Source organism: Triticum urartu, chromosome 5, assembly GCF_003073215.2.
Source record: "Triticum urartu cultivar G1812 chromosome 5, Tu2.1, whole genome shotgun sequence".
Lineage (NCBI taxonomy): Eukaryota > Viridiplantae > Streptophyta > Magnoliopsida > Poales > Poaceae > Triticum > Triticum urartu.
Genome location: NC_053026.1, coordinates 401,529,685 through 401,543,188, shown reverse-complemented (window position 1 = coordinate 401,543,188; position 13,504 = coordinate 401,529,685). Strand labels below are relative to the sequence as shown.

Here is a 13,504-nt window from a genome sequence, read left to right as displayed (position 1 = left end):
CATGTATGGACGTATTTATGTACTTGGCTCCGCCCACTTATGGAAAACATATAAAGTGGCTCAGGAACCCATAATTTAAATTATGTTTAGGCATAGGCTACGTTAGATACACACTAGTGAGGAATTCAAACTCCCTGAGAATGCTTTAGCCCTGTTGATTCCAACAACCGCCGTTTCACATTTTGAGACCTTTTGTTTTACTCTTGCATTTTATTACCATGTTCACAACAACCTTGCAATATTTCAAACTTTTGTTTCCAATTTGCCTTAGATCACAACTAACTTGCAGACACTATACTATAAATCCCCGCGAGAGACAAGGTCATTCCTGTGCTCGTAGTGGGATCGATACTCTTATTTTGAAAAAACTACAACTAAACCCTGTGCACGTGTAGGTCATCACTCCTCATCGAGGAGTAGATCGCGACGTCCTCTTACTTCATTAGCTCTACCGCTGGGGTATGTAGAGAGGCACCAATCTACAACTAGAATTATAGTTAAGTTCATCTTGGGGCATGGCACTATGTCTCTGTTCGCCCATCACCTCACCCTTTCAGTGGTGGTGAGTGAGGTGTTCAATAATGGTTCCTTCGACTTGTTCTCCTGCCTCGCCGGTACATGCACTATTGGATCTAGTGATGAGATCGGGTGGACATTAGGTATTCGTCGTTCGTTATTTCGTCCCTCTCAGTTGTGGTAGCGACAATGCTCAATAAGGTCTCCCTACCTCGACGAAACATGCACTATTAGATCTAGTGATGAGATCGGGTGGACATTAGGTATTCATTATTCGTCGCTTCGCCCCTTTTGACTGTGGTGGCGGCGATGTTCAATAAGGTCTCCTCCGACTTCTTCCTATTCTTTGTCGGTTAAAGATAAAACTGGGTTGATAAGTTTGCCTTTCCGTATGTGGTAATAGGTGGAGTTGGTTATGTCTTTCCGGGCCGGTGGTGCTTTGGTGGCAACTGCGCCGATCTGATTGTTACATCAACTCGGACTGACATCTATGTGTGGTCAACCAATCGTCATCTTCTTCTTTGGGTCGTGTCTCCTTTGAGATCGACGTTGTTGACACTTATCGACAAAGATCAACGACTTTCTGGCTATCTGAGTCGATATTACTTTCTCATCACAAAAATGATGACAACCTGGTGCACCAAAGGTATGTTCGGAACTTCCATTGATCTGATTCTCTTTAGCACTCAGGGGTCTGTGATGGGAAGGATGGTGGAGCTGGTTTTCTTTTCAGAGAACATGATTTTTTTAGAACTATTTTCCGTGAACATGAATTTTCTTTTAGAACTATTTTCCGAGAACATTTTTGGAACTCGCAGTATCGCCACAGAAGCGCAGCCGACCAGAACCCGCTTGTCAGCGACCCAAGCCATTACCGGGCCGACCCTGCAGGCCCGCACGGCCGCACCCAGGCCCTCCTCCTCCCCGCGCTGCTCGGCCGCAGAGCACCTCGTCTCCTCCGGCGGCAACAGACGCGCGTGTCACCCTCCTTCCCTCGCACCCATCCTCTGTTTCCCGCCACTTGCCCGCGCCACCCCCCCTATTTGATCCCCTCCGCCAAAAATCCCCCGCGAAACCCTAAACCCCGCCGGGAGAAAGCGGCCATCCCTTCCTCGGGCGCTCTCCAATGGCGTCCCGCCGCCTCAGCAACGGCCGCTCCCCTCTCGTCCGGAAGCAGAGCCAGCTCACCGCCTTCTTCGCCTCCACCCCGAAGCCCGCCGCAGAGCCCTCCCCGTCGTCGCTGAACCCTAAGGCGAGGAAGCCCCCTCTCGTCGTGCCATCCCCTTCCCCTTCCCCCGCCGCCTCCATCCCTAAGCCCGCCGCAGAACCCTCCCCGTCGCCGCTGAACCCTAAGGCGAGGAAGCCCCCTCTCGCCGTGCCCTCCCCTCCCCCACCAAAGCCGTCTCCGCCGCCGCAGCCGCAGCAGGAGAAGAAGCATGATGCAGCGGCGGCGCCTGCGGGAGAGGCGGTGGGGCGGCGGCTGCGGGTGTACTGGCCGCTGGACGACGCGTGGTACGAGGGCACGGTGGATGCCTACGACGGGGGCTCCCGCCGGCACCGCGTGAAGTACGACGACGGGGAGGAGGAGGAGGTCGACCTCGTCAAGGAGAAATTCGAGTGGGCCGCCGAGGAGGCGACGCCGCCCCCGGCCAGGAAGCTGCGGCGTCTTCGGAGGATGTCTGACACCGCAAAGGCGAAGTCGCCGTCTGCGCAGGAGCATGAGGAAACTGGGGATTCCACTGAGGACGAGGACTGGAAGAAGGATGCTGCTCCGGAGGATGATTCTGATGGGGAGGAGGTGGAGTTGGATGACGAAGAGGAAGAGGTTGTTGCGGTCAGTTCGCGAAAGGGGAAATCAAGGAACTCCTTGTCCACGTCAGCTTCAGTGTCCACAGTGCGGTCAACGTCTGGTCTTGGCTCAGCATCATCAGGGTCAACGTTGTCAAAGAAGAGGAAACAAGTGGATGTTGGTGCATTGGATTGTGCTAAGAAGTTCAGCTTTCAACTAGCTAACACCCCTGAAAAGGCTGAAATGAAGGTGCCACCGAGCTGTGATACGAGTGAGTAATGGAATCTGAATTGTTGTTGAGTTTGAGTTTGGTGGTTTGGTCTGTAATTTTTGTTGCCATTGTTGCAGGAGAGAGGATTTTAGAGAATGCTCACCTTGCTCTTACTGGAGACCTGTCTGAGCGCTTTGGAAGTCGGCAGATGGAGAAGTTCACATTCCTTGGGCAGTGAGTACTTGCGGAGTACTATTTTGATTATTTCCTCTTGCAGTTTAATTATAGCAGTTTTGACAGCTTGGTTTAAACATTTTATAGTATTTGTCAAAATATTGGGTGTATATCTGGCAAAACACATGCGTTCATTAATGCAATTTATTCTAGCCATACACTTTGCTGTATCAATTGCTTCTTCTTTTCTCAATGGGCCTCTTGTTATGATGTGTTTTCAACTATAGGGGGCGCAAAGATGCAAAAGGGAGACGACCTGCAGACCCAGCCTATGATCCAAGAACTCTCTTCTTGCCTCCCCAGTTCTTGAAGAACTTGACAGGTGGACAGGTAATATGTCCATGCTGACAATTCATCCCTTTTTCTTCTCCTTAACTTGTCTTGAAAACTAACTGTCAGTCTTTATTAATAGAGGCAATGGTGGGAATTTAAATCCCAGCACATGGATAAGGTCCTGTTCTTCAAGGTACAGCTACATTTATCTAGTGCTCACTGAAGTAAAATTAAGGCTGTCGTGATTATTCATTATTCTATGAATTTGAAATAGATGGGCAAATTCTATGAATTGTACGAGATGGATGCTCATGTTGGGGCCAAGGAGCTTGATCTTCAATACATGAAGGTGTAATTGTTTTCTTCCCCTTATTGGTGTTGCTGCTATTACTCCACGTTCCAGCTTTTAACTTCCCTTGTGATCCAGAACTCTGCTCATTTGTTTTGCATCCTATTGTTTTAGGGTGACCAACCTCACTGTGGCTTCCCAGAGAAGAATTTAGCAGTGAATTTGGAGAAACTAGCTCAGAAGGTCAGGACATATTTGATGTAACTTTATTCATCAATAGTAGATAAGTTTTCTTTTTAATAAAAACATTCATTTTATCACAGGGTTATCGCGTTCTGGTTGTAGAGCAGACCGAGACGCCAGACCAGCTTGAACTTCGCCGTAGAGAGACGGGTACAAAAGACAAGGTTTGTTTAGGTCCCATGGTCAACCAGAGTTACCGCTTTTGTAATACCGATATGCACATACCGTGACCACAAAGATATATGCCAAATATAACTAGTTTTTTCTGTTTTGATAACAAATATGTCAGTGATTTAGATTGGAAACTTCTGAGCAGTGTCCTGTTGTTTTCTATTTTTTATGTAAATTCAAATCTTGTTATTGTTGCGCTGGGAACATGACCATATCTATTTTTGTTGTTTTCCTTCTTTACTCAAGGTTGTGAGGCGTGAAATATGTGCAATGGTCACAAAAGGAACACTGACAGAAGGAGAATCCCTTCTGGCGAATCCAGATACGTCATACATCTTGTCCGTGGCTGAAAGTTATCCATGTAATTCAACAAAGAGTCAAGATGGTCATACAATTGGTGTTTGCATAATTGATGTTTCTACAAGCAAATTCATCATTGGACAGGTAGGTGGTATATGATTCTAGCATTTATTTCCAGTCATACTTGCACGCAGAGAAGAACTATCAAGCGCCCCTTATTAATTGTGTAGCCTCTTATCATTATGTAATTGTTGTTTTTCAGTTTCAAGATGACCCTGAACGTCATGTGCTATGTTCCATTTTGTCTGAAATACGACCTGTGGAAATCATAAAGCCAGCTAAGATGCTGAGTGCAGAAACTGAGAGGGCACTGAAAAACAATACAAGAGACCCTTTGATAAATGCTTTGCTTCCATCTACGGAATTTTGGGATGCAGAGAAAACTATTCAGGTAATAGAGCAATACTACAGCTCATCAGATAATCTCACTGCGTCACGAAACACTGTTGGTGTACAAAACAATGTGGGCTGTCTGCCTGACCTATTAAGTGAGCTAATTGAAGCTGGTGATCGAGCGTATGCGCTTTCTGCTCTTGGAGGTTCTTTGTTTTACTTAAAGCAAGTCCTTCTGGATGACAAATTGCTTCCATGTGCTGAATTTGAGCCCCTGACATGCTCGGGGCTCATCAACAATATGCGGAAGCATATGATACTTGATGCTGCCGCACTGGAAAATTTGGAGATCCTAGAGAATGCAACTGGTGGTCTCTCAGGGTACTACCTGCTTTAAACTCTTTATTTCTGTCTATATATTGAACTCTGTTAAGTGACACTGACAACATACTTTTGCGTATACTTTCAGGACCTTGTATGAACAATTGAATCATTGTGTTACTGGATTTGGGAAAAGATTGCTCAAACGGTGGATTGTAAGGCCTTTGTATGATTGCAAAGCAATACTACAGCGTCAAGGTGCCATTGCTATTTTCAAGGTTTGTGTTTTATGTAAATAATTTTCCTAGCATAAAGCTTGTTTTGCTATTCACGTAGGATTATTTGAAAACGGTATTTGCATAGCTATAATGACAAATCAGCAATGAAGACATATAACATAGTAATGGAAGCTATTTTTGGGTTGGTGTGTTTTGCTTGGGCAAAATTTGATTTACATGCAAGAGTAACACTTCAGATACATGCAAATACGATATCTTAATGATGGGATTTTCTTCTCTACTTGATCATAGAATAGGCAATGCGGCATCAGTTTGTGTACCAGGGGATATTTAGAAAAACGAGTCTGGAAAAACGAGATGGAAAACTGTAGATGCATGTATGCCATCTGGTTTCACTTACCTTTAGTACTAAGTGACAAAGCATAACAAACCCATAAGTTTTTCTTGGTTCATAGAGCACATACATGATCATATCACAAACCCATATTTGGTTTTCTTTCCTTCTTTTAAATTGCTTACAGCATAAAATAACAGAGTGCTTGCATCTATTTTTTAGTGATGTCTATCTTGCATTTCACTATAGAAAAGGCACCACCGACTCCACCACTAGCAATACCTGACATGTCGCTTTCCACCACACGGGGGCCATTGCCATGGAATTCATTCCAACCACCACGCTCTTAGGAACCCACTATCATTGCCTACTGGGGGTCGATGCCCCGACATCCTCTGCCTGCAAGCAGATTGCGGTGCCGCACTGGCCGCTCACCCTTTGTCCCTGATGCACCAAATCACCGCCTGCATTCCACAGGACCACTGCTCTGGTATCCACCCCAAGTTGAAAGGAAGGGTCAAGCTGCTGTTGTCGCACGGGGCCCTTCTGGACGCCTGAAAGCACCCACTCCCACTGTCAGCCTAAGATAAAGCCCCCCTCGCCCCCCTTGCCCGCCTCTCCCCTGGAGAAGGAAGTCGCATCGATCCGGTTGAAGGGCCCAGTGAGCAACACGAGGGCCATATGCACAAAAGGACACTCTTTTGTCCATTATATCTATCAGTGTATATAATTCAACAAAGCCCAGAGATGATAGTACATCAGTTCTTGAATACACATTGACCTAAACACCACACAGTTATGGTATCAGTATGGCTACAACATAATCCAGAAAGTTACAAGCAAGGCAATACATGGAAATGTTCTTGTGGTACATTAGGACTTTTGTGTTTATCTTAGCATACAGCAAAATCCAGAGAAAGATTCTATGCTTTGACTTCTTTTTTTCTGGATCTTTTGAGCCCTTTTCCATGCAAATGTTTTGTTGCCACAAAAATTGACATCCAAACATTTTTTTTCAATTGAAAAAACTAATTCGTATCACTATATGTTTAATAACTTCTACAAATATATAATTAGAAGTGGAATAAACAAAGGTGTGTGTTGGATATTGGGTTGTTCAAACAAAAGATAAAGAGAATGGTGTTAGCATTGCAAAAACAAATTTATGAACTTCTTGCTTCTATTTCCTCTAGCAAAATCCCAACATCAACTTTAGCCTCATAAGATCAATAGCAGTATAGCACACATATGCATGGAAACTTACAAATATATCTATATGGTTACTATTTCTCTCACAATCGAGCATACTGTAGACCAAGAGTGAAATGCCCCATTAGACCATAAACTCAAATTGAAAGAACAGTTTAGGCCTTAAAGTAAAAAACTGCACATTTTAGGACAAATTGTTTTAAGCGATACACTTAAGGCCAAAAAATGGTTTGAGAGGAAATAACTGCACACGTGACTGCCACGTCGTCAGAGCCTGAACTGCGGGTGCTAGTCTAATACATGATATCCCAAGAAGGAAGTATCTGCACCGCCACATTTACTGGAAGAGGATGGATGCAAAGTGTTGGACCAGGAAATGAAGCAAGCACCAAAACACACACGTTGAGACAGAGGTATAACTGCACACGTGACTGCCATGTCGTCAGAGCCTGAACTGCGGGTGCTAGTCTAATACATGATATCCCAAGAAGGAAGTATCTGCACGGTCACATTTACTGGAAGAGGATGGATGCAAAGTGTTGGACCAGGAAATGAAGCAAGAACCAAAACACACACGTTGAGACAGAGGTTACCACTATCCAATGCGTCTTCTTCATCTTCTTCGTGGCGCCGATCACGGCACTCAACTGCGTGGTGTACCTGTGTGTGATAGTGTCTGTGCTCTACCTGTGTTGGCTCCCGGACCTGGACGCACTTCACCAGCTCCATCTATATCTCCACCCCCAACACATTACCAAGCCCATGGCTGCCTACTCCACCTCCGCCGTTGCGCTGCACTTCCCGCTCAACCTGCTCCTTGCCTTTGTCCTCGGCTTCGGCGTGGCGGCCGAGCAGGCGTTCACCAATACCAACATGGAGCTCTTTCTGCTCGCCTATGTCAGCTGGGCACACACGCTTGAGGACACCTTCGTGGGCTTCGTGTGTGCCACCGCCTTTGCCTGGAGGGACTTCTCACCTAGGGCTGGACCAAAAGCTCGTAGCTCGCGAGCTTAATGAGCGCTAGATAGCACAGCTTGATAAGCTCATAGCTCACTTAATGAACAGAGCCAATCATTGATTTCAGCTCGTCAAACTTAATGAGCTTAACAAACGAGCTAATGAGTTTCACGAGCAGCTCGTTAAGCTTGTTAGTACAACACAACACATATTGTTATCTCGCATGACAACATTTCATGGCATCTCAACCACAAGATTTTTTGCTCGTTAAGCTTAACGAGCCGAGCAGCTCGTTAATTTTCTCTCGCCGACGGCCATGGCTCGGTGCAGCTCGACGGACAGCGGACTGCATTGAGGCATGGCGTGGTGGCGTCGGCCGGCAACGTGCTCCTTTAATTTTATCCATTTTGCACCCACCCCCCCTGCCGCGCCCTCCTGAACCGTTTGGCCGTAAGTGTATCACTTAAAACAGTTCATGGTTTGAAGTGTGCAGTTTTTGAGTTTAGGGACTAGACTGTTCTTTCAATGTGAGTTTATGGCCTAATAGAGCATTTCACTCAATTAACACAATTATTTACATAGGGGTGGGTGCCATTTAATTAATTATGACCAAGTTATTAAATGCTTTAGTACTTAGAACTGTTTTGATGTGCTTGTTGTTGCTGTCACTTTGTTCCTTAATGCTAAGTTGCTCATCTCGAGTATTAAAGAAAACCTGACCATTATATGGATCATATCTTATAGCCTTGGGATAATTACTATTCTTTGAGCTTATGAAGTATATGATGGTTATCTATTCATGGTGGGAAGCTTGTGCAGTCTCCTCAAATTAAAACGCTGCAACATAGTTATTAATGTGTGAACAAAATTATGAAATTTCAAACTGATGATTACCATATAATAGTATATTCTGATTGTGCATCTGTTTTCACTGTATATATGTATGTATCGAAGTCAGAAATTTGCTTTCATGTTTCACGTGATTATGCTTGTCATTTTACTTTTCGTTGTTGTTTTTAACGCTTTATTCATCTTTCCAGGGAGTCGGGCATGAATGTGCTATGCAGTTCCGTAAAGATTTATGTAGGCTTCCAGACATGGAGCGTCTGCTTGCACACCTTTTCTCTAGATGGTAAGTCAATACCATACCTTATTAGTAGTGACATTGTGCAATAAGCTGGATTTGTTTGACTTTTGACTTTTGCATTATATATATTTTTGCTCCAGGTTTAGCTATAGAAGTTTGCATTGCTTTTCTACTCTTGGACCTTTGAAATGTACTCTCTTATTCTTAATGACTCATACTACATTCTTTGCAGTGGTGAAAATGGGAGATCTAAGTCAGTTGTTCTATATGAAGACACAGCAAAGAGACTGCTCCAGCAGTTCACTGCTGCCCTTCGTGGTTGCCAGCAAATGTTTCAGGCATGTTCTTCTATTAGGGCGTTGACAGGCACAGAGGGGTCTTCTCTACTAAATGATTTGCTTTCACCAGGTAGTAATAACAACTTTCTTCATTAGTTAAGCTACACGAGGGGTCTTCTCTACACGGTGTCTGTTTTTTATCAGATTGTTTAACTGCCTCTAATGTGTAAGGTAACCTTCAAGCTCTAACTGTTTACAGGCAAAGGGTTACCAGATGTGTCATCTGTTTTAGATTACTTCAGGGATGCATTTGATTGGTCAGAGGCTGATCATAATGGTCGGATCATACCTCTTGAAGGTTGTGACCCTGAATATGATGCCACTTCCTGTGCCATAGAGGAGATCGAATCCAGTCTACAGGAGTACCTGAAGGAGCAAAGAAAGCTACTGAGGGATTCATCGGTAGTGCTATGCGTCACTAATGTTTCAAATGTCGACCATTTATTAGTTTATTTAGCAATTACTAATAATTGGTTTACTGGTGCAGGTTAAGTATGTAAATGTTGGAAAGGATACTTACCTTATTGAAGTGTCTGAGAGCCTGAGGGGTTCTGTTCCTAGTGACTATGAGTTGCAGTCTACAAAAAAGGTAATTTGACATGAATTTTCTTGTACTTGAATACGAGCATGGAATTGTACTGATACTGTTGCATGTTGTTTGGGGTGTTGATGCATGTAGTGCTATGCGGTTAGAAAAGAAAGAAAGAAAAAGATAGTCAGACTGCTCTGAGGAGGATGTAATCAATTGTTCATGCCAAAGTGATTGGTTGAAAGTTGAAACTTGAAACATGCTTTTTAGTGGATTAGTTTGACATAACTGTCATGCCTCAGTGTGTTAGAGCCTTGGAATCGGAGGGCATAGCCGTGGCCTGGAGGTGCCTGAGGGCCGATGAACGATGAAGGTCCACTGGGCGTGCGCATCTTGCCGGTGTTGTGGGGTGACAGGGGAGGAATAGAAGAGCTTGGGGAAAATGGCCTAATATTATTGGTTGCTTGAGTTTGTCCGTACTCTCTGTATATTACAGAAAGTGCTAGTTCTAATTATCTTGCTAAAGGAAGCTTATCCTACTAAGAATTGACTTCTTTCAATCAGGGTGCTTAGTTCCAGTACTGTTTGTGTATAACCTTTCAGTCTATCCATCCTTGGTGTTAGTTGGACAACAACATTGGGATTGGTTTTGATATTTGTGTTTTTAAGAACAGTGATTTGAAACCCCTCTTTAGACCTCATATTAAATGACCAACACGTTGAAGACCTGGGTGGGTTTGCTATTTGCCTTTGCAGCATAAGCAATGTGCTCAGGAAATGTCAAGGTGGTGATTGTTAATGGCTAATTCACCCCTTTTCTTTTGCTTGACTTGTTGGGTTGATGATCCACTGATTAAGTCCATGGCTCCAATCCTTTGAAATGGTTTCTTCTAAGGCATGATGAGCTGATTACTGTCACGAGCTGTTCTATTTTGGCCCTTTGCTGGGTTGTTGTTTTGTACTAACTCTCTGCAGCATTCAATGCATTTGCTCACTTTGCCTCAACACATTGAAAATGTTCTATAAAGGCTTATAGATGTTTTATTGAAACTGATATTTCTGTTATTTGAAGTTCATAACATAATTTCAACTTTTGGCTAGGGTGTCTGCCGGTACTGGACACCAGAAGTAAAACAACTAATATCAGAACTTTCTAAGGTTGCAACGGATAAAGAATCAATATTGAAAGGCATTCTTCAGAAACTGATTCAACGCTTTATTGAGCATCACAGCAAGTGGAGACAGTTGGTGTCTGTGTCTGCTGGTAACACTGCATCTGATGTTATTTTATTTCATTCTGTGCCCCATTGTTAGCAACTTAGTTCGACCAAATTCCTTATTGCTCCTTGTTAGTTTTCACTGTACTCCCGATCTGCTATGGCAGTTAATTGCTTCTACTAAAAAATTGGTTGTAGTTGTATGTTTCTGGCATTATATTGCCAGCTGCTGGGCAGCAACAAGGGTGATATCACATTTAAGGGATAGATGGATTTTTTGAGAGAATGTTACTAGTTTTGCATACTCTCTGAATCAACTGATCACCTTTCTACATATATAGAACTATTTAGCTTCTGCACCGCAGGAAAGATGTATTCTTCTGTATGAATTATGGTGCTAAATCTTTATGGACATAAGGACATATAAGTAGAATGATGTTTGTCACAAAAGCTCACTAGATATTATGTTGGTTTTATCATGCAGAGATTGATGTTTTGGTTAGTCTTTCTATTGCGGGTGATTATTTTGAGGGGCCAACATGCTGTCCAACTATCAGAGAATTGTGTGGTCCAGATGATACTCCTACTTTCCATGCAAGAAATCTTGGGCATCCCATTATTCGAAGTGATTCGTTAAGCATGGGTTCATTTGTACCAAATAACATTAACATGGGTGGGCCAGGAAATGCCAGCTTTATTGTTCTTACTGGTCCAAATATGGGTGGTAAATCAACTCTCCTGCGTCAAGTTTGTCTTACCATAATATTGGCACAGGTAATCCACTATCTTATATTGACACAGTTATTCCACCATCATAACTGTCAATGCTGCTTGTTAACTGCTCTCATGCTTTGACAGATTGGAGCAAATGTTCCGGCGGAAAACCTTGAGCTTTCTCTTGTTGACCGTATCTTTGTTCGCATGGGAGCAAGGGATCATATTATGGCTGGAAAAAGTACATTCTTGGTGGAGCTCATGGAGACTGCTTCCGTGCTTGTAAGATTTCTCTTTCAGATATGAATGGCTGTCACAGTTTTCATGTTTGCTTATCTATTTATTACTTCTGTTATGACTTTTGCTTCAGTCGTCAGCTACCAAGAATTCTCTTGTGGCTTTAGATGAGCTTGGGCGGGGCACATCGACTTCTGATGGACAAGCTATTGCGTACGTTCAATTAAAGATCATATCATTGAGTTGTTATGTCCTCTTGACATTATTTATCATTTTGTTACCTCATTTACTATCACAACTCTGAGATGATTGATTTGCTGCCTTATGGACTATAACAGGGCATCTGTTCTAGATTATCTAGTTCATCGTGTGCAGTGTCTAGGCTTGTTTTCTACCCACTACCATAAGTTAGCAGTGGAACATGAGGATAGCAAGGTAAAGTGTCCATATCATGCTTTGAATTCAACCATATACAGGTGTTAACCTGTGTATTTGAATACCTCATATTGTAGGTATCACTTTGCCATATGGCATGCCAAGTAGGCACTGGAGAAGGAGGTTTGGAAGAAGTGACTTTCCTTTACAGATTAACAGCTGGTTCATGTCCCAAAAGCTATGGCGTGAATGTTGCTCGATTAGCAGGTTATTTCCAAGCCAGTATTTTTGTTTTTGCAGTGCACTTACTCAAATTTGAATGCTCTTTTTGCCTGAGGCTTTACTAAGTTAGCACAAAAGGAAACACTAAGTGCTGCATGCTCATTTTGTTTTCTCCATCCAGGAATACCTGCATCAGTGCTTCAAAGGGCTAATGAGAAGTCAATTGACTTTGAGGCTAATTATGGGAAACGCCGCTGTGCAACTAAAGATAAAGCGATCTGTACACAGGAGGATAACTTTGCTACCATTAAGGATTTGTTCTGTGTTGTGAAGGCAGGGAATCATCAAGAAGATCAGGCAACAAGCTTAAGCAGGATTCGTGAAGTACAGATGCGTGCCAGGGAGATTGCATGACCCATTTAATCAGAGATCAGGCATCAAACTGACTATGGAAGCATAGTCAGTTTGCATGACCCATTTAATCAGAGGAGATTGCCCCAGTTTTTCTTCTTTTGCCTACTTGGCGGCCCTTTTGGATTGGCATCATTTTGAAAATGCAGTATTGTCAAGCTACGGAGTATGAAGCATCACAGGAGTATTGAGGCAATGGGGCAGGACATGGTTTTGCAGCGGTGAGATATGATTCGCATGGAGCTTACGAAAAGGCCAAGGGTGGCCACCTGGCCTGCCTGCACAATTTTGAAGCCGAGGGTGCTTAGTTTAGTATGCCCAACTGAGTGACTAGAGGGAAGGAAATGTTGCTCTAACTGTAGCATAATCTCTGCGAAGTATGTAATTGGGTAGTAGATGGTCAGAGACTCAGAGTCGTGTATATAGCTACTGAAAATCTAACTACGTTGGTCAGCTAATCCAAGCACCAGCATCTCGAAACTACTATGCAGCCGATACATAGCAGCCGAACATTGGACGATGCGTGATCTAACCACTGGCCTCCACTTTGTCCAACGCCTCCACTTTGCCAGCATCTAAGGGCAATACCCAAAAAGATGTCATTTGTCCATGGACATGGTCGGACGTGTCTGCGGACAGCGATTGGGTGCTCAGCCACCTAATGTTGTCACTTATTTCTCCCCCATTTTATCACTTCAAATACAAAATTTAGACATGGTTTGAATATATTACAAGCTAACTAGATACAAATTATGTTAACTAAACCTTCTAAAACCTACTCCCTTTGTAAACTAACATAAGAGCGTTTAGATCACGATCTAAATGCTCTTATGTTAGTTTACAAAGAGAGTACATGATGAGCTGGGCATGATTTTGAGTGCATGTATAGAAGCCG

The 13,504-nt window shown here is 43.5% G+C and overlaps 1 protein-coding gene across 1 annotated transcript; it reads left to right on the top strand.

Moving 5' to 3' along the window:
- The first annotated feature begins 1,486 nt into the window (after window positions 1–1,486).
- LOC125509281 (DNA mismatch repair protein MSH6-like) lies at window positions 1,487–13,223 on the top strand. Its single transcript, XM_048674208.1, has 21 exons — window positions 1,487–2,576; window positions 2,654–2,750; window positions 2,978–3,080; window positions 3,163–3,216; window positions 3,298–3,372; window positions 3,487–3,555; window positions 3,636–3,719; window positions 3,973–4,170; window positions 4,289–4,800; window positions 4,889–5,018; window positions 8,520–8,611; window positions 8,799–8,974; window positions 9,104–9,306; window positions 9,392–9,493; window positions 10,535–10,697; window positions 11,135–11,424; window positions 11,509–11,646; window positions 11,735–11,814; window positions 11,940–12,036; window positions 12,114–12,243; window positions 12,380–13,223. The coding sequence occupies exons 1-21, from the start codon at window positions 1,643–1,645 to the stop codon at window positions 12,610–12,612; spliced, it is 3,960 nt and encodes a 1,319-aa protein (XP_048530165.1). The 5' UTR covers window positions 1,487–1,642; the 3' UTR covers window positions 12,613–13,223.
- Window positions 13,224–13,504: the final 281 nt, after the last annotated feature.